The 18,751-nt window shown below is 37.3% G+C and overlaps 1 protein-coding gene across 4 annotated transcripts in view; it reads left to right on the forward strand.

The window, feature by feature from the left end:
• Window positions 1-18,751, forward strand: part of CSMD3 (CUB and Sushi multiple domains 3) — a 1,152,075-nt gene that overhangs the window by 959,382 nt on the left and 173,942 nt on the right. For all 4 annotated transcript variants that reach the window (XM_054020295.1, XM_054020294.1, XM_054020296.1 and 1 more), the window contains 6 exons: window positions 641-745; window positions 6,458-6,576; window positions 9,736-9,805; window positions 10,262-10,378; window positions 13,929-14,138; window positions 17,291-17,479. In XM_054020295.1, coding sequence (XP_053876270.1) covers window positions 641-745; window positions 6,458-6,576; window positions 9,736-9,805; window positions 10,262-10,378; window positions 13,929-14,138; window positions 17,291-17,479 — 810 coding nt within the window. The remainder of the gene's footprint in view (window positions 1-640; window positions 746-6,457; window positions 6,577-9,735; window positions 9,806-10,261; window positions 10,379-13,928; window positions 14,139-17,290; window positions 17,480-18,751) is intronic.

Genomic DNA, 18,751 nt, shown 5'->3' on the forward strand with positions numbered 1-18,751 from the left:
TTGATTTATCTTTAAAAAAAATCTCCATTATCTCTTACAGTACAGCTTTTATCTTCTCTAGATCATCCACACCCTTTTTGCACTTTCTTCCATTCCACCCCTTCCTTATTTGCTAAATGTCATCCAGGAACTACTCTATAAGGCCACTACCCTGTCCTCCAAAATCCTCCTCAATACCCATGTGTGCTTTGATAATGACAAGTAATAAGATGACTAATAATGGAGATGTGTTAAGAATTTCTTGTTATATTTAATTGTAACTATTTCAGATCACAGTGATTATAGTATTTGCACCTTTCTTTTATGCCACTCTAATAAATAATACTCCTTTTCCTAATAAAAGTGTGTGAGTGGGAGACCTGCAAATTAGACCGTATGGCTCTAGTAACTACAGCTCTCGCCTCCAAGCTTGTGATACATTGAGCATGTTATCAAATCTCTAAGAGGAACTGGTATACAACAACACTCCCACAGCGATGCCCTCTAGTTGAAGCTGGTTATACAGTACATGCGGTGAACTTCTGTGCCTTTTTTATTTACCTTTTTCTGGAAGAATATCATATAGCTACTTATGAATAACTCTGTATTTCATCTTTTAAGCATAGTCATAATGGAATAATATTTTACTTTCTCTTTTCAGGAACTACAATTCCTCCACTGCTCAACAGCACATCTAACAACTTATACCTAAACTTTCAGTCTGATATTAGTGTTTCAGCTGCTGGGTTTCATCTTGAATATACAGGTAATGCCCATAGAATAGATTAATTCAAAGAGTTTGTTGAAAGATGTTATTTTTCAGACATACATGTATGCTGTGAAGGGGTAAAGTTCAACCTGTTGCACACAATGAGCCAATCACTGATACCTTTGAAGTCAGTGGAAATAAGACTAGACCTGCAGTCTTTGTTGCTGGGAGTGGCAAGTCTAATTCATTTTGCACTCCCCTTATGTTTTCCCGGGTGTGAATGCTTTTCTGATCACACCATTGTGAGGAGTAAATGCAGGTAAATTTTCATACATAACACCTGCACAAAATTTTGAGTCCATAACCAAAGGCAAAAGAGACAAAGATTAAGTACTTTTTATGCATATTGTTATTACAGTAATTATAATAACCTTGTATTATTGGACTAATTCAGAATATTTACTTAGACACTGCCAATAATTTTAAATATATATTTTAAATGTATTATTTGATATAGCGAAAAAAACATTCCATTATGTAGATCTGAAAAGAGAACATTCATTTCTGAAATAATCTAGCCAAAGCACACTAATCTGTTGTGCGTTTCCACAATAGTCAGTGAAGGAACTAAATACTGTAATTATCTAATCAAATACACAAAATTCATTTAAAATAAGTTTTTTCACATGGAAGAGAAGAGTCAGCAGCATTAGCATCATATTCCATCTAAAAGCCTATATAGTTATAGACCATCTCTCAAAAAAGTGTCGCCAGTGTTTGTGGAAAGCCGGAATGTCTATTGCAAAATGAAATGCTCTTGCACTAAAGCTAAGTGCTGTTAATATTGTTATTTTGTTATACTAGTGACTTGTACTACATCCTCTGCTAATTAAGAACAATCACTACCTTCATCACCTTCTGCTCCAAGTGTAAAGTATACTTCTTCGATCTTGTCTAATATAAACACCTGTCAAAGTGTATATATAATTTATTTAAAAAAAATGCACCAAAACAAAACACTTCATTGAACACATCTTTTCCCCAGGGAAAAGATGAAAGCAATTAAAAGCCACATGTGGCAGATTTTAGTCATGTTGCTTAATGAAGTATTGGAAAGAGTTCAGATATGATGATGAGGATGGTATAAGAACCTGAACAGAAGAGAAGAGAATTATCTGAGAAATTCTCATTGTTGATGACAGTAGTAGTAATACAAGCGTCTTCTCATTTCTACTTATTTATAACAATAATTTTTACAATATTTTATGATTAACCTGGATTGTCTCAGCCAGTCCTCGTGCAGGAATTCTGACAGTAATAGATAGAGTTCTTTACATTTTTCCTAAGTGCACAATTCCCTGTGCACTAATTGGTTCTGTTGACAGTTCTGACAGTTTTACAGTATGCAAATCCAGTACTTTGATTGTTTGACAGTCTATATTAATTAGTCAGAAGGCAAGATCTTGCACAATCACTACATGGTCATTTCTTTATAACTGTACACTTGGTATTGGTTATTGTAATTCTTCTGATCTGGTTAGATTCTGTACTCAGAATTTTCCAGCTGTTTTCCTTCTGAAAGGGTACTACCTCAACTTCTCACATGTGTAGAGTGATGAAGAAAAACTCCAGAATATAAATAAATACAGCATAATATTCAAAAGGGAAAGGTTATTTTTTGTTTGTTTGTTTGTTTGATTGGTTAAACTTTTCTGATCTCCATTATCTCTGTTGTCCCCACGGTAAGTTTCATAATGTTTATATTGGTTGCTTGCAATGGAATACCAGTTCCTCCTTCCAAATTTATTTTTGAAACAATATAAAAATGTGTACCATTAATCTGAAAGAAAGAGCATTGCCAAAAAGAAAGTTTATTTGGAAAGATGCATATGAAGGAGGGAGACTGGGAAATAAAGAAGGAGAAAAGGAGGATAGGATGGAGGAGTGAGGGGGATGCACCAAATGCTTTTAAGCTTTTATAGTTTATATTCTTTCATTTTAACTCATAATATTCTATTAAAAATCTCAGCATAATAATAACCTGTGGCTGCCTTCTCTTAATGCTGCAGTAAGTGTATCCTGGGCTAATAAACTCTGAATCCAAAATACCTGTAGAGCCTTGGTCCCCATGTATATTCAGCCCAAGATGTGGTTATCACCTTGTAAAAAAGAAGCACTTTTTGTATATATTGCTAGTTGTGCCATACCCACTCTTGCCTTTGGATAGTAAACTATTCAAGATCTTCTTTACTATTTGTTTTGCTTAGTATTTTTTGCCTGTTATAAAGTGACACTTTATAAAAGGATATACATACATAAATACATATATACATGTTGGTTTTGTATATAAGATTTAGAGGTCATGGTCATCATTCTTGTTTAAAGGGTTGAATTTAATCTAAATCTCAATAAAGACATACAGGATGTGAATATAATTTACATGCTTTTTGACAGAAAAAATGGTTTCATGGACTTTAGATTTTGTCAAATTAATTTTATGTCATTCTTTGATTAAATTAGAAGTTTGATACATGTATGTGTGTCGACATAATATATTTAGTCATCTGCAAACTGATTGACTTAGTATCACATGACATTCTGAATAAAAAAAGTACTATATACATTCAATAAATTATATATTAAAGGGATTAACAAGTGGCTAATTGATTGATCTCAATGTAATTCTTAATGGGCAAGCATGGGTGTAGTGAAGTCTGAAAGGTATTTGTGCTCCACCCATTGCTATTTAGTATTTTTACTGATAATGTAGAAGTAAACATGAAATCATTGCTGATTAATTTTGCAGGTGACACAAAGGTTAATGCAGTAGTAAATTAAAATGTGGATAGGTCATTTCTACAGATCTATCTGGAGAGTTTGGTGTGTGAGACACAATTGTACATTTGTTTAACAAGTCATATATCTAGAAACAAAGAACATAAGCCACACTTGCGGGGTTGGGGGTGGGGGTGGAGGGGAACTGTATCCTGGAAAACAATGAGTCCTAAAAAAGATTTTTGGGTGATGGTATATAACAAATTGAACGTGGCCTTGCATTGGAATGCTGTGGATTGGAGTGCTAATGTATTTCTGGGATGTATAAAAAGTGGAGATAGGGAACTGGAATTACTTCTCCTTACAATATTGGTGAGGCAGAATACTGTGACAAGTTTTGGTGTCCACCAAATACTTATGGATATAAAAGATATTTTCTAATTCATCCACAAGTATTTGGTCCTATGTAAGAATTATTGAGTGAAGAGCTATGACTTGTGGTATGTGGGTCAGATTAAATTATCATTATAATCCTTTCTGGCCTTGAAATCTATGAAATTTATCGTTTAAGTGAATCATCACCGAGGAAGAAATTAAGTTGTAAAAATTATGACAATTACTCATCAAGTATAATATTAAAATAATTAAACACAAAAGTGCTTATATGGTTTTAAATGTAGCATATACATAATCCGCAATTATAAGAACAAATATGTAGGAGCATAAAAACATCACAATTTATTCTACAATATATGGAATCTCAAAAAATGAGTGTGTGTGTGTGTTTGCATGTGAGCACAGTCCTTATAACCATCAAAATAGTAGAACTTGTATAATTGAGACTTAAAGACAATACGAAACATGCTCTTCACACAGAAACACACCATCACCACCAAAAACAATATTGTTCTGTGCTGCTGGAATACTGTGAGAACCCATTCTCTGTCACAACAAAACAATGGTTATCAAGGATGGACCTCTGGATCCTGGTTCATTACATGTATTTGTTTAATGTGACAAGAAGACAAATTCTTCATTACATCGCATATGGTTTGATAGGAGTTATTGTAGATTGGGAAAAGGCATCTTCAAATATCCCTTCTTATCTTAGCAAGGGATTGAGAGGGGTGATTTGATGAGAGGAGGTGGCCACTCCCTGGAAGAAGGCAATGGGGTACTAAGGCTTGTCTTCCTGCCTGCTCAGCGTGCACATAGTGGTTCTACTTGAGCCTGGGCTTTGGAGAGTAGAGTACAATCTCCACTTTGCTTGGGCATGCATTGGCCAGTTTAGGAGGATGGGGGAGATGATTGGCTCCAGTGAAAGACCTCACCACGACTCCCCATAGTATGAATCCCCAAGCACACAATAGTCATTTTTGCTGCTGGAAGGTGCCCCACTCCTCTGCCTTATAAGTGCTGTATCTGTCAGAGCTGGGTTCCCAGGCTTGTCGAGGGTCAAACCCAATCACCTTTTGGGGTCAGAAAGGAACTTTTCCTTCTGGGCAATATTGGCAAGGTGGCTTTTTGGTTATTGGTTTGTTTTGTTTTTCCACTTTTCTCACAGTGTCTTGGAAGTAGGGGATAATAAGCATAGAAATAACACCCCATCCTTCAACACTCCCCCACCAAAAATGGTATTGGGATCATCAATATGGTCCTAACTTCTGTCCAGTGTCTTTTGAGCATGATAAGAGGCTTTATGGTTCCAGTTTCTGGGGTAAACCTGAGCACATGACCCACAGGGACTGGGAGATCCTATTATGCCGTGAGATGAGGGGAAATTTTAAGTCTTTTAAGAATGAGCCCCCATTATCTGTTCCCTTGTATTCCTTCATGGTGGGAAGGTGGTGGGATTCTGCAGTGTGCTGAATCATGATTTTGATAGCAGAATGTTGGCAAAGGAAACCAACCCTCATTCTTTGGTTGCATTGCATTAAGACAAGATGGTAAGTGGTTGGTTTGTTTGTAATTCATTAGAGTGTCAGACATTTGTGTTGCATGTTCTAAGTAAATTAGATCAGGTTAGGTGATCACTTGAAAGTGGGCATTTTGTAGTAGAGCAGATACTTTATTTTAGCACTAGTTCTTCTTCTGTATTTACACTGTCATTGCATAGAAACAGATATGAAGATAATTAGGATATGAGAAAACCTACTATAAATATGCTGACACAATATACCAGGGGTCAGCAACCTCTGGCACGCGGCTCGCCAGGGTAAGCACCCTGGCAGGCCGGGCCAGTTTGTTTACCTGCCATGTCTGCAGGTTCGGCCGATCACGACTCCCACTGGCCACAGTTCACCGCTCCAGGCCAATGGGGGCTGCGGAGAGTGGAGCAGGCCAAGGGATGTGCGGGCCAATGGGAGCCGCGATCTAGCAATATAAATGCATTTAAAAAGTGATATACTACAGCTTGCTTTTTTAGGATAAGAATTAGCGTCTCAATTATATGTTAAAAAATCATCATATTAGTTCCTAAATAGCAGGCATTTAAGTTGGATTTCTGTTTTTCTATTTTGGTGTTATCAATAAAGTAGTACTGATGCTATTACAATATTAGGCGGATGACACTTCTTAGAGATATGCAAAATACGTTTCATAAAGGACCTAATTTATGTGACATATTTTGTATGCCACTAAGAGCTCTATCAGCTTTCAATTTGAATATACTATATAAATGCACTTTTTTAAAGAGAAAAACTAAATTTTCTCTGAAAATTCCAGGTGAAACACTTCACATTTTGTGCTGTCTGGTTTACTCCAAAAGAAAGACATTTTTGTTTTCAGAAGTATTTTTTATGAGCCACAAGAATAACTCATTGATGAAAGCTGTGTACACACAGGTTGGCAGAATTTTAACAGTGGGCTCTTGGACGCACCTGAGAGCCACCTCGCACTTGCCGATATGCAGCATCAGCCAATATGCAGAGCAGTTTATAACTGAAAACAGATGAAGTTTACACTCTAATTGCTAAACTTTTCAACTTTTCACAGCTATAGGTTTGGACTCTTGCCCCGAACCACAGACCCCTAGCAATGGAATTAAAATTGGCGATAGATACATGGTTGGAGATGTGGTCTCTTTCCACTGTGATCAGGGATATTCCCTTCAGGTAGGTCAATTTTACAGTTTCAAAAATCTGTCTTTCACTTCTTCAATATTTTTATGTCCAAGTTATTCTATATCAACTCCACACTGAAAATGTCATCAAACTAGACTAGATTATGGTTTTGCAGGGCTGATAAATCTCTTTGTGTCAAATGTATGATCTACCACTATGCAACTGTCCTCCAAAAAGTGGGTATGTACTTGGGCGGCTATCCCAAGCCACTGCCTGTGCTCCGCTGGCTACACTGCTCTTGAGCAGAGCTAGCACAGCTACATCTGTGTGAGCTGGGAATCACACTGCCAGCTCCAAGTGCAGATGTAGCCTAAAATTCCCCCCTCATAGCCTAACTTTCCTCTGTTGAGGCAGGGGGTCCTTTACACCCTTAATGGTACAACAGGATTTTCCTCTTAATAATAAGCACAGTTACTAAGGTCTCTGTTGTCCAGTAAAGAAACTATTAGGAATCCTGTTCTATACTGGGCAGCCAGAGTGAGTTATATGGGATGACTAGTATGCCTAAGTTGACACCATGTGTATATATGGTTTTAATGTTTCTATGTTTGCAGCTCATGAAGATTTAGAAATCCCAACCACAGTCAAATCTTTAACATAGATCTGTAAATCTTCAGGAGCAGAATCTGGTTCACTTTCTGGCTTTGGTCATGTAAGTGGTTGCCGTGGAGTTCCTTGCTCCCTCTGCTTAGCAACAGGAGGTAGCATGAATGACAGCAATAGAAAGTATAGGAGTACTTGTGGCACCTTAGAGACTAACAAATTTATTAGAGCATAAGCTTTCGTGGGCTACAACCCACTTCTTCGGATGCATATAGAGTGAAACATATATTGAGGAGATATATATACACACATACAGAGAGCATGAACAGGTGGGAGTTGTCTTACCAACTCTGAGAGGCCAATTAAGTAGGAGAAAAAAAACTTTTGAAGTGATAATCAAGATGAGCCCATCAGGGGCTCGTTCACCTGCACATCTACCAATGTGATATATGCCATCATGTGCCAGCAATGCCCCTCTGCCATGTACATTGGCCAAACCGGACAGTCTCTACGCAAAAGAATTAATGGACACAAATCTGACATCAGGAATCATAATACTCAAAAAACAGTGGGAGAACACTTTAACCTGTCTGGCCATTCTATGACAGACCTGCAGGTGGCTATCTTAAAACAGAAAAACTTCAAAAACAGACTCCAAGGAGAGACTGCTGAGCTGGAATTGATATGCAAACTAGACACAATCAACTCAGGATTAAATAAGGACTGGGAATGGCTGAGCCCTTACAAACATTGAATCTATCTCCCCTTGTAAGTATTCTCACACTTGCTTCTTATCAAACTGTCTGTACTGAGCTATCTTGATTATCACTTCAAAGCCTACTTAATTGGCCTCTCAGAGTTGGTAAGACAACTCCCACCTGTTCATGCTCTCTGTATGTGTGTATATATATCTCCTCAATATATGTTTCACTCTATATGCATCCAAAGAAGTGGGTTGTAGCCCACGAAAGCTTATGCTCTAATAAATTTGTTAGTCTCTAAGGTGCCACAAGTACTCCTGTTCTTTTTGAGGATACAGACTAACACAGCTGCTACTCTGAAATAGAAAGTATGTACACTCAGGATGGCAGAGCTTTTGCAACAGGAATGTTTGTTTTCCCTCCTTGCCATTATATTCCTTGCTCATCCTCACTCAGTTCTGCAAACTGCTATTTGGGTTTGGGACTTCTGTCCTCATCCTTCCTCAACACCCCCCCACCCCAGCCTTGGGACCATCTGAATGCTGAGATTTCCCTACCTTTCGAAATTAGCTGATGGGGCCTCTGCCTCTCCTAATGCTTTTCTTGCAGCTTCAACTGTGACCTTCTGGAGGTCTCTGTTTATTCTTTATGTTGCCTAGAAAAGGAAGGCAGCATGAGGATGATTGTAGGAGGCCGCCATTAAGGTGCAACACAACAATTATTTCTGTGTATTTTCACCTTTGTTTTATTTCATACAAAAATATTGGAGCATGAACAGATGAGTCACACTGAACATGTGAAAAAAAAACACCAAATGTTATAATTAACAGCATAGACCGTACAAACACACACACAAACAATCCCATTGGACTGTTTTGCTGTCACATACAGTATGATATTGTCACTTTGGTTTTGTGTCAACTCTGAGCTGATAGCATGCAGTAAGACGGAAATGTTTTCTTTCTCTACTAGGAGAGAAGATAAGTGGGCCACAGACTAATTAATAAATTGCCCTAAATTACTGTGTGTGGGCTTTACAAACATACAGTTCCTATAGATACTGTAGGCTTTGAACTGCAATACAGTTTTAACAATAAAAGCAGCTCATTTAAAATTAAGGTTGCACAAATAGTTCTAACAAGATCATCTTGAAATATACACTCTATAATTTTCCAGAAGAGCCCAGATGCATTATAGTTCTTTTAACTTTCTGTTTGATATCCCGTCCCAGACATTCAAGATTACATAAGAGATGCTGAGCCAGATAGTGGCTGTCTCTGGGTGTGTCATGGAACCATCTTGATTTGGATTGTCTTGATATACCAAAGGAGGAACTTTAGAACATTTATGGCACATATTGTGTTGTAAAAGAGCAGTACTTCTTAGAGAGAACAGTACTGTAACTCTAATGTTTTAATTTCTGGACACTTAAACAAATTTGTTTTTCTGTCAGGACTGGCTTAATCCTTTAGAAAACATCTTTCTTGACCTAAATGTAAATATCTTTGCCAAATCTGCTAAAACATCAGTATTGGAATACACTAATAATTAAACAATACTGAATTGCTTTAGTTGGATTTGGATCTTGAGTTTTTAACCTTTACAGTGTGATTCAGCTCATCAAAATGTTATGGCTAGTATCACAGAATTCAAGCCTGTATTCTTAGTACCAGCAATAAAATTATAAACCATGGAGCCATTTGTTAAAGGGATGGATAGTCACACAAGTAAGGGTTACATGTTCTGGTAAAGTACAAACTACAAAATAAGAATAGAGGTAAAACTTTTTATAAGCTCTTCCTTTTTATTTATATTGATGTTGTCAAGAAATATCACTGCATGTTATTTTAAGTAGTGTACTGTATTTGTAAAATGCATTAATATATGTCTTGTCTTGTCATTGTAGGGACATTCACATATTACCTGTATGCCTGGACCAGTGAGAAGATGGAATTACCCTATTCCAATATGTTTAGGTATGTTTATTGTATATAAAATTTACTTCTTCAGTTTGCCAGACTGAAAATTATGCAAGACTTGGAGATAAAGGGTGTTTGATTATGGAATACACATCCAATGGAGATCAGGCCAATCTGTAGTCAGAGTGCACTGTGAAACTGTCCTCTTTGGCAAAGCTTTCCCACAATAGTCAAATATGTTGAAGAAAGGAGGAAATATGTCCCAAGTAGAACCTCCTCTACCAGGGAAGGGAGAAGAGCAGAAGACTTATCAATTTCTCCAGGGACCTCTTTAGGCAGAGCTAATGTATCTATTAGATACTACACTGGTGAGTTCTACAGAAAACTATAAAAGAAAGAAAGAAAGAAAGAAAGAAAGAAAGAAAGAAAGAAAGAAAGAAAGAAAGGGTGATGTGATTAAAATTGAAATCTCACCTGTAACTACCATCTACAAGTATCTCCCTCATTTTGCAGCACAATGTGGTGGTGCTATGTCTGACTTCAGTGGAGTGATTCTTAGCCCTGGGTTTCCTGGAAACTATCCCAGCAGTTTAGATTGCACATGGACAATAAAGCTACCTATTGGGTTTGGTATGTATCCTTTCAAGAATTATCTTGTCTCTTGTGTTTATAGCTTTAAAATACTTAACGATTTTTTAAAATATTTTATATATTTATATTGCCCCACAGATTTCTGCCAGTAGATTTAAAATACATTTTAAAGATTAGCAGTGTCATAAAACTGAGAATCAGGTTATAGGGCTTGTGCATAAAGAAAACAATGATAAAATTTCCCCAAAACTACTGTCAATTGCTTTTATCTGCTTTTAAATATAGAACTAGTTTACTATTTTTAAAGTTTACCCCATCCTTAGTCATTTTATATTTATAGTATGTATGTTATTTTATGCACATAGTACACCGAATAATGAGTAAATAAAGCTAGAAACAAAACCATATGAAATAAAAAATACTGAAAAAAGTTTAGCACTAAATTAATTCTTCAGCACACTTTCTGCATTTATGTTCAGTGTTACAAAACCGACTCACTGTGACAGATATGCATCTACGTTGGTGCCCAGCAACCTTTTACTTCTAAGAGTGGATCTGCAAAAATTGGTGTTAAACGGATGCCAATTAATTATCCGGTAAATTATAGACTTCTGGTGAGAGAATTCTTCTCCCTTCCCTGTCATGGGATGCATGAGCAAGGCAGAGTACGGAGTTGAACCTAGGACTCCTACAGTCAAGGTGACTGCCCTCACCACCTGCCTATTTTGGTTTCTTGTGCCCAAAATTTCTTTTTGCCTTTTTTTTTAATCCATAAGTGCTCAATTTTGTCCCAATGCTAAATGGGAAAAGTTTTGAAATCTTGAAATGTTTTGTGGGACACGAAAATTATTTCCCACATCATTCTATATATTCAAGAATATTAAACTTAACATAATTCTTCCTGAACGAAATGCATCTTTGGGGCCTGGGCACACGTTATTTTCGGCGACATGATAGACCTGTCCAAATAAAATAATTTGAGAACCATTTTTCCCCCAGAAAATATCAGAAAACAGTGCCGGTCATCCATATTATTCATTGTCTATTGTTGTCCCTTTGCTGTGATTTCATATTAATGAGTTAAGAGCCATTTTACCTTTAAAAATACACTTGGTATGTTGTATACAAATGGTTTCTAATTAATATATTTGAAGATTACTGACACAGAAACACACACATGCAAAAGAACATCATTAAGGTTGTAAAGTCAAGCACTCAAAAGTTAGGAAATTCCAGAATTAAGGATGCCACTTGTGCATTATGCATATGTTTTATGATTCAGTCTTTAAATTACATGTTCACATACTATTTTTTTTTCCTACAGCACCCTGCCATTCAATAGTACTTAAGCATCCGATTAAGTGCTTTTTGAATAAGGGTACTTTCCTGAGTTGGAATTTTGGGTTACAGGCTTTTTTAATTTTCAAATAATCTTTATCTTAACCACTGTTTGTGTGATAAGGTACTAAAAACAAAGGGCACTCAATTTACAGTTATTTTCAATTATTGTTAATTAAATGTGAATATCCAGTCATGGCTGATTTGCAATTGATTTAAATGGATTTTTCATTTGATATTTTGCTATTTTTTCTGAGATTTTTGGCCTGATTATATTTAAAAAAATGTTTGTTGTGCCATTGTATGCCTAATTCAGGGGAGGCTAATAAACGTATGGATCAGTTAATGGAGGGTGTTCAAAGTATAAAGGTCCATTGAAAAAATATAAAGACATTCATGAAGCAAACAAGCACAATGTTGAGTCAAAATGAAAGGGTGACAGAATTTCAATTAAAGTGGACAAGTAGGGAGGACGGCAATAGTTTTTAAAAGGACTTGAAGGAAATGGCAAAAAGTCTGAACTTGATATAGTGGAAGAGAGCCCCAATGGAGTAATTAAAAGAGAAGGGGCCATTGTGACTTGAGTGACAGGCAACAAAGATGATTTCAGAGCTGCCATTTGCCTAGAGTGGAAGGGTGAGCGTGGAATATGAGAGTCAAGGAGGCTAGAGGGGAGGAAATGGCACTTATCAAGCACTCATCCATGATTATGAGGCATTTGAAGTTTTAGGTCTGTGAACTGAAATAAATTACCAACTCTAGAAATGTTACAGAACAAGAAAGGGGCAAGGTTTCGACACAGCCTGGTTGAGTTTATGAGTTTATGAGCCTGAATGACTAGATGGAAGGTGGTTTTGCCAACAGCAACAGAGAATGGGGGAAATAGATGTTATTTTAGAGGGAAAAAACAGGGGGGTTAGTTTTAGTCATGTTAACCTAAACTTGGAAGGATGGCAGAACCAAAGAAGGAAAGAACAGATTTATAATGGAAGAAGTCTATATGTTGTTATGAGATTTTCTCCAAAGCAAATACAGCATAGGTACAGGGGCAGAAGTAATTGTAATTAAATCATGTACTAAATTTGTTCCTATAGAATATAAATGTTACATGACTCAGAAAACTATTCACAAGGCTTGCATTGTATCCGGAAAGAAATCTCTAGAGGTTGCAGCGACCAATACTATTTAAATATTAAGATTTAGATAGTTAAAATTATTAATGATTATTCAATAATTATATTGGCATTATATGTAATTGAACATTATGTGAAATCATGATGATTGTCTTTGCCAGAACCACCAAAGGGGCTCAATCATCTTTGTAATGAAAGCACTGCATTATCATTGTACAGTGGCATTAAATCACTTCAGACAAAATAGAAAGGCTGCTTCATTGTACCTTATTCAGAACAACATAAAAAGGGAAAATGTTTAACGGGTCCAGTATCCTCTATTTTGGTTGAGCAGTTCCTCCTCCCGCTGTCCCCTAATAATTGTAACAAATCATATGGAGGAGATAGATAATCTGCAACTCATCTCGTAAACTCTTTTGTTGTTCCTCCTTGAATCAAAGATGCAGAAATATCTCATTATTTACAAGAGCATCCTTCAGCACAGTGTATGGGGAATTAAATATAGGAACTGCATTTCTAATTCCTACTGTGAAGTGCTGAAAAATGTATCCCATAATGTTAGAGTACACCCTTTTTTGAACGACTGAAATAAATTATGTATATGGTATTTCTTGATTTGTACCTAGTCCCCCCTATAAAAAAATCAAAGCACTCTGAAGTATATTATTTAGAGATCACTTTAACTACCATTGGAATGAATATTTTTCTTGGATGATGGAACACAACTGAAATGAAAGGTACAATTGAGGTTATTAGACTGTAATTACCAAGAGTGAAATTTGGCAAAGATATTAGGACTAAAATCCTTAGTTTTGCAAAACATGCCATGGAATCTTTAATTACCTCAAAGGTCCAGTCCTTGGTTTGTATGTCTTTGGAGAGACAGCACTTTCAACATCAGTATTCTTTCTCTTGCTGGGACATTAGGTTTAGTAATTACTGTACGAAGAGGAAAGACTGTTTTGTACTGAGTAACCAACATGACATCCTGCAGTATAATTGTCATTGTTTAATACCACCAATACATGAATTTCTAATGTCCATCTGTGTATAATTTACATAATTGATCTTTATTCATTGGATACCAATTGCTTTTGTTTGCCCATATTGTTTTTCAGGTGTGCATTTGCAATTCGTAAATTTCTCAACAGAGACAATACATGATTACTTAGAAGTAAGAAGTGGATCTACAGAAACTAGTACTGTTATTGGGAGACTTAGTGGTCCTCAGTTACCAGCTTCTCTGTTTAGTACAACTCATGAAACCAGCTTATATTTTCACAGTGACTACTCACAGAACAAACAAGGGTTTCATATTATATACCAAGGTGAGTAATTTGATACACTTATGTGTGAACAAGCTGATTGTTATAGCTCTTTTTTCATTGTTAGAAAATAAATATGAAGGCTTATTCTGGAAAAGATTTGTGCATGATTCAAAAACAAAGTGTTATGCGCAATTTAATAAATGTGGCAGTGTGGTGGGATGCAGAGGCTACTTAACAGTTCAGAGCAAGTAATCATTCAGGGGAAAAAAATGAAGATGAGTACTATATACATTTAAAGTACAGTGGGACTGTATGAAGACTAATAACTGCCTGTGTTGGAAGTGGCCAGTACATTGTAGATCATATTCCTACTCCTTTAAAAATAAGGTGTAGGATATTTAACAGTAAAATGGGCCTTAATATCATTGTCTGGCTATGCCAGAAGAAGGACAGAAGACACTGGATGTTGTTTAATTAGGCCATAACGTTATTCCTAAATATCAGGGTGTACATGGCGGATAAAAGTGTGGGGTGCAGGTAAGTCTATAATCATTTACATATACCGGGGGAGGGAGAGACTGCTGACAGTCCTCCCTGTTTACCCATCTTGGTCCCCAGGCAACCCATAGCTGGGGACCAGTCACCCCCCCCCCAAATCAAATGAGGGTTGAGGGGAGTAAGAAAGGAAAAAAGGAGTACCAGTCATAGGAGACCTGAACTCTCACTATTTCTCCTCCTTTAAAGAGTACCTCGTATAAATCTTTTACCAGTCCATTTTATCTGACCACTGTATCCCCTGCCCCATACTCACATAATGAGTTGCAATATCGTAGTCTAACCCCCATTTCATATATGCCCCAAACCAGCTGTGGGAAAGGCAAAAAACCTCCACCTTGCCTTCCCAGACCCCCAAGAAAGCAGCATAAGAACATAAGCATGGCCATACTGGGTCTGACCAATGGTCCATCAAGCCTAGTATCCTGTCTTCTGACAGTGGCTGATGCCAGATACTTCAGAGGGAATGAACAGAACAGGGCAATTTATTGAGAGATCCATCCCCTATTGCCCAGTCCCAGCTTCTGGAAGTCGGATGTTTATGGATACCCAGGGCCCAGTCCTATGTAACATATTCATAGACAATCTGGAAAAAGGGGTAAACAGTTAGATGGCAAAATTTGCAGATGATACAAAACTACTCAAGATAGTTAAGTCCTAGGCAGACTGCAAAGAGCTACAAAGGGATCTCACAAAACTGGGTGACTGGGCAACAAAATGGCAGATGAAATGTAATGTTGATAAATGCAAAGTAATGCACATTGGAAAACATAATCCTAACTATATATATACAATGATGGGGTCTAAATTAGCTGTTACTACTCAAGAAAGATCTTGGAGTCATTGTGGATAGTTCTCTGAAATCATCCACTCAATGTGCAGTGGCAGTCAAAAAAGTGAACAGAATGTTGGGAATCATCAAGAAAGGGATAGATAATAAGACAGAAAATATTATTTTGCCTCTATATAAATCCATGGTATGCCCACACCTTGAATACTGCGTGCAGATGTGGTCACCCCATCTCAAAAAAGCTAGAAAATGGTCCCCATTGCTTAATGTGCAGTGAGGTCATTCTGGGACATTGGTTTGGTATAGACTAAGAGGGAACAAAGCCATACAGTGAATCACCAGATCCACCTTCTGCAGCAGCCTGTGATTTCTTTGGAAAACTCCTGCACAAGTACTGATAAAAATGAAGTCGTTGGTGATATAGCCACAGGCTCCTTCTGAAGGAATTGGATCAGCACTCTTGTTCAAAGAAAAGGCCTACGAATTTAAAAACAATAACCGTTTTCATGGTATGGCTTATGTGAGATACATGAGCTATCCACTTTCTGAGTTGGAAAAGATCCAGACTAAACAGAATACCCCATGTTATTATAGAAACCACCCTGCAGTAAAGCTTCTTAGAAAATGTTAGAATGACAAGAATCACACCCCATAATCCAAATCTTGAAGTATCTTCTAACATGTTCCTAACTCCATGTTTAGGTAAATTCTAGTTGGCTTCTTTGGGAATCTAGATTTAGTGCTATATGAACAAAATAATATGCCATTTGCCAAGGAGCACTGTGAGATCTATGCACCACAAAAGCATGATAAAATGCTAAATAAGGGTAGATTACTATTATTTATTAATTAATCAGAGCTACATCTATTAAATATATTTTGGAAGAGACACTGCATGTGTAATGAAATTGCTCTTAATGCTTTGAACATTTTAGAGAGATATTGATACTCACCTATATATAGGGGTCCAATCAATGGTCTCCAAATTATGGTCTCCAAATTGTCCAGATTCGGTGGAACACCTCTTTCCTCAACAATTCTACAATACAAGGCAGAGGAGGTCTGGGTATTTCATGACTTCTTGAAAAAGGCCACCTGAAATTGTGAAATAGGTTTATACTCTTTACACTTTCACCATATGAATCTATGAAAAAACCAGTAAATCTATGATGTTAAAACTCAGTGCTGGGATCTTTTATACTTTTAGATTTGCTAGGGGAAAAAAGAGTAGAGATGAAGATAAGTAGCCTTAATGTCAGCTGTTCTCTTTCAGCATATGTAATGCATTGGGCAGCAGTGTGGCCTAACTTTGCATAGGTTCATGGGGAGAGGGCATAAGGAGCATATTCTGTCACTCTTTTCTCCTCCTGAACAGGAACTGGACAAAACTGCAGTTCTTGTGCTTTCTAAAGTGCAAGAATATCTCCCATTAGTGCATCGGTCGGGGCAATACACTCCAAAATATGCAAACCCATGGTAAACTGTTGCTTTTTTGCACGTACCAGCAAAAGGGAGAGGTCACTGAACACCTCAAGGCATGTAGCAGTGACTGCTTCCTGTGTGAATGAACGAACTCCAGATGGTGTTGTGTGATTACTTCCTACCGCCCTGGCCAGGGTATAGCTCCACAATCCCCTCCACCCCCATGCAGATCAGATGGTCTTTGATTATTACTGTGTCATAAAGTGACTAAATGACTGCAAGGCTTTATATTCTTCTTCCTTTGGTGGAATCGGAGAGAAGAGCAAGGACTTTTCTTTTGTCACCCAAAATGTAAAGCTTCTAATACTAAAGCATTAAAATACAGATCAGAACTGATATTACATTTTAGGACTATTTTTAAAAAAAATATTATTATTTATTTCAGCTTATCAGTTGCAAAGCTGTCCTGACCCTCGGCCATTCCGTAATGGTTTTGTGATTGGAAATGACTTTACTGTAGGACAAACAATTTCATTTGAGTGTTTTCCTGGGTACACCTTAATTGGAAATTCAGCACTGACTTGTCTACATGGAGTCAGTCGTAATTGGAACCATCCTCTCCCCAGGTGTGAAGGTATGTATTGTGTAAAGATATGCCATCCCATATTCCCCTTCCCTTTACTTCATCAAATCAAACCTCTCTTACTGTTTAATAATTTGTTGTCTGTCTATAGGCTGGACTGAAAAGCCTTACTTTACTTATTACTACTGCCACAGACAGCTCCTTGAGATTTCTCTTTGAGCTCAGTTGGTAGAGTCCTATGTTTTTAGAGCAGAAAGTAGTTGCAGAGAAGAGCTGGTTGGAATTGGGCTGTTTTGTCAAAACCAAAACATTTCATGGAGATGTATCAGTTTCCACAACATTTTGTTGGAGAGAGTCTGTAACTAGGTGGCTAGATTACTGGGCTGGAATTTGGAAGACCTAGGGTTAAGTCTCTGCTCTGCCTGATTTGAAATGAAAAACTCTGCTCTGAATAAGGCTAATCAGGGATTTGAACCTGAGTCAGACACACATATGGTTTTGTTTTCTTTCTGCAACAGAAAAAAAATGATAAATTTAGAAACCTTAAAAAGATGTTGCAAAACAGAATTGTCTTCCTCTGGTCAGCTCTGTGAGTATATTTTGCCATGCCACTTAAATTGTTTGGAATTTGACGACGTAGAGATAGAAAGATATCCAGGTTAGCTTTACTTGTGGACTCACATATGAAGTGAGCAGCTGCAAAGGATTTTGATTTGACTGAGATTTTCCTGCATTTGAGCCCAAAAGGAAATAGAATGGCTATGCTGCTTACAGAAGGTTTTTCTGCATCTATTTCTGTGGTGAAAAACGTTTCCTGATGAGACCAGGTAAAATGACACCAGGCCGACTGTGTCAGCTAGGTTTCTGTGATGCAGATGAGGTTTGGTGACTAGTTGGCAATAGGATAATGGAGAAAAAAAGACTTATTGACCACAGATTGGGACCCTCAGCCCACACCACTTCCCGCAGCCCCCATTGGCCTGGAATGGCAAACCACAGCCAGTGGAAGCTGTGATCGTCTGAACTTGTGGACGCTGCAGGTAAACAAACTGTCCTGGCCCACCAGTAGCTTTCCCTGACGGGCCGCGTGCCAAAGGTTGCCAATCCCTGATCTAATGTACTAGATAACTAGGGAATGGCAACATGGCTCAACTTGCAGAGGAATTGCATCTGTTCATTTTTTGTGCAAGCATCTGAAGTAGTATCTTTATTAAGTGTGTTAACATTTTGCTATGTCATGATTGTTTTTTTTTAAGATAATTAGGTGTCTTCTACTTGCATTTGTTTTTATTTGAGATTAAAGTTCTCCAAAGCATGAAAATC

The sequence above is a fragment of the Malaclemys terrapin genome, chromosome 2 (genome assembly GCF_027887155.1).
Source record: "Malaclemys terrapin pileata isolate rMalTer1 chromosome 2, rMalTer1.hap1, whole genome shotgun sequence".
NCBI lineage: Eukaryota > Metazoa > Chordata > Testudines > Emydidae > Malaclemys > Malaclemys terrapin.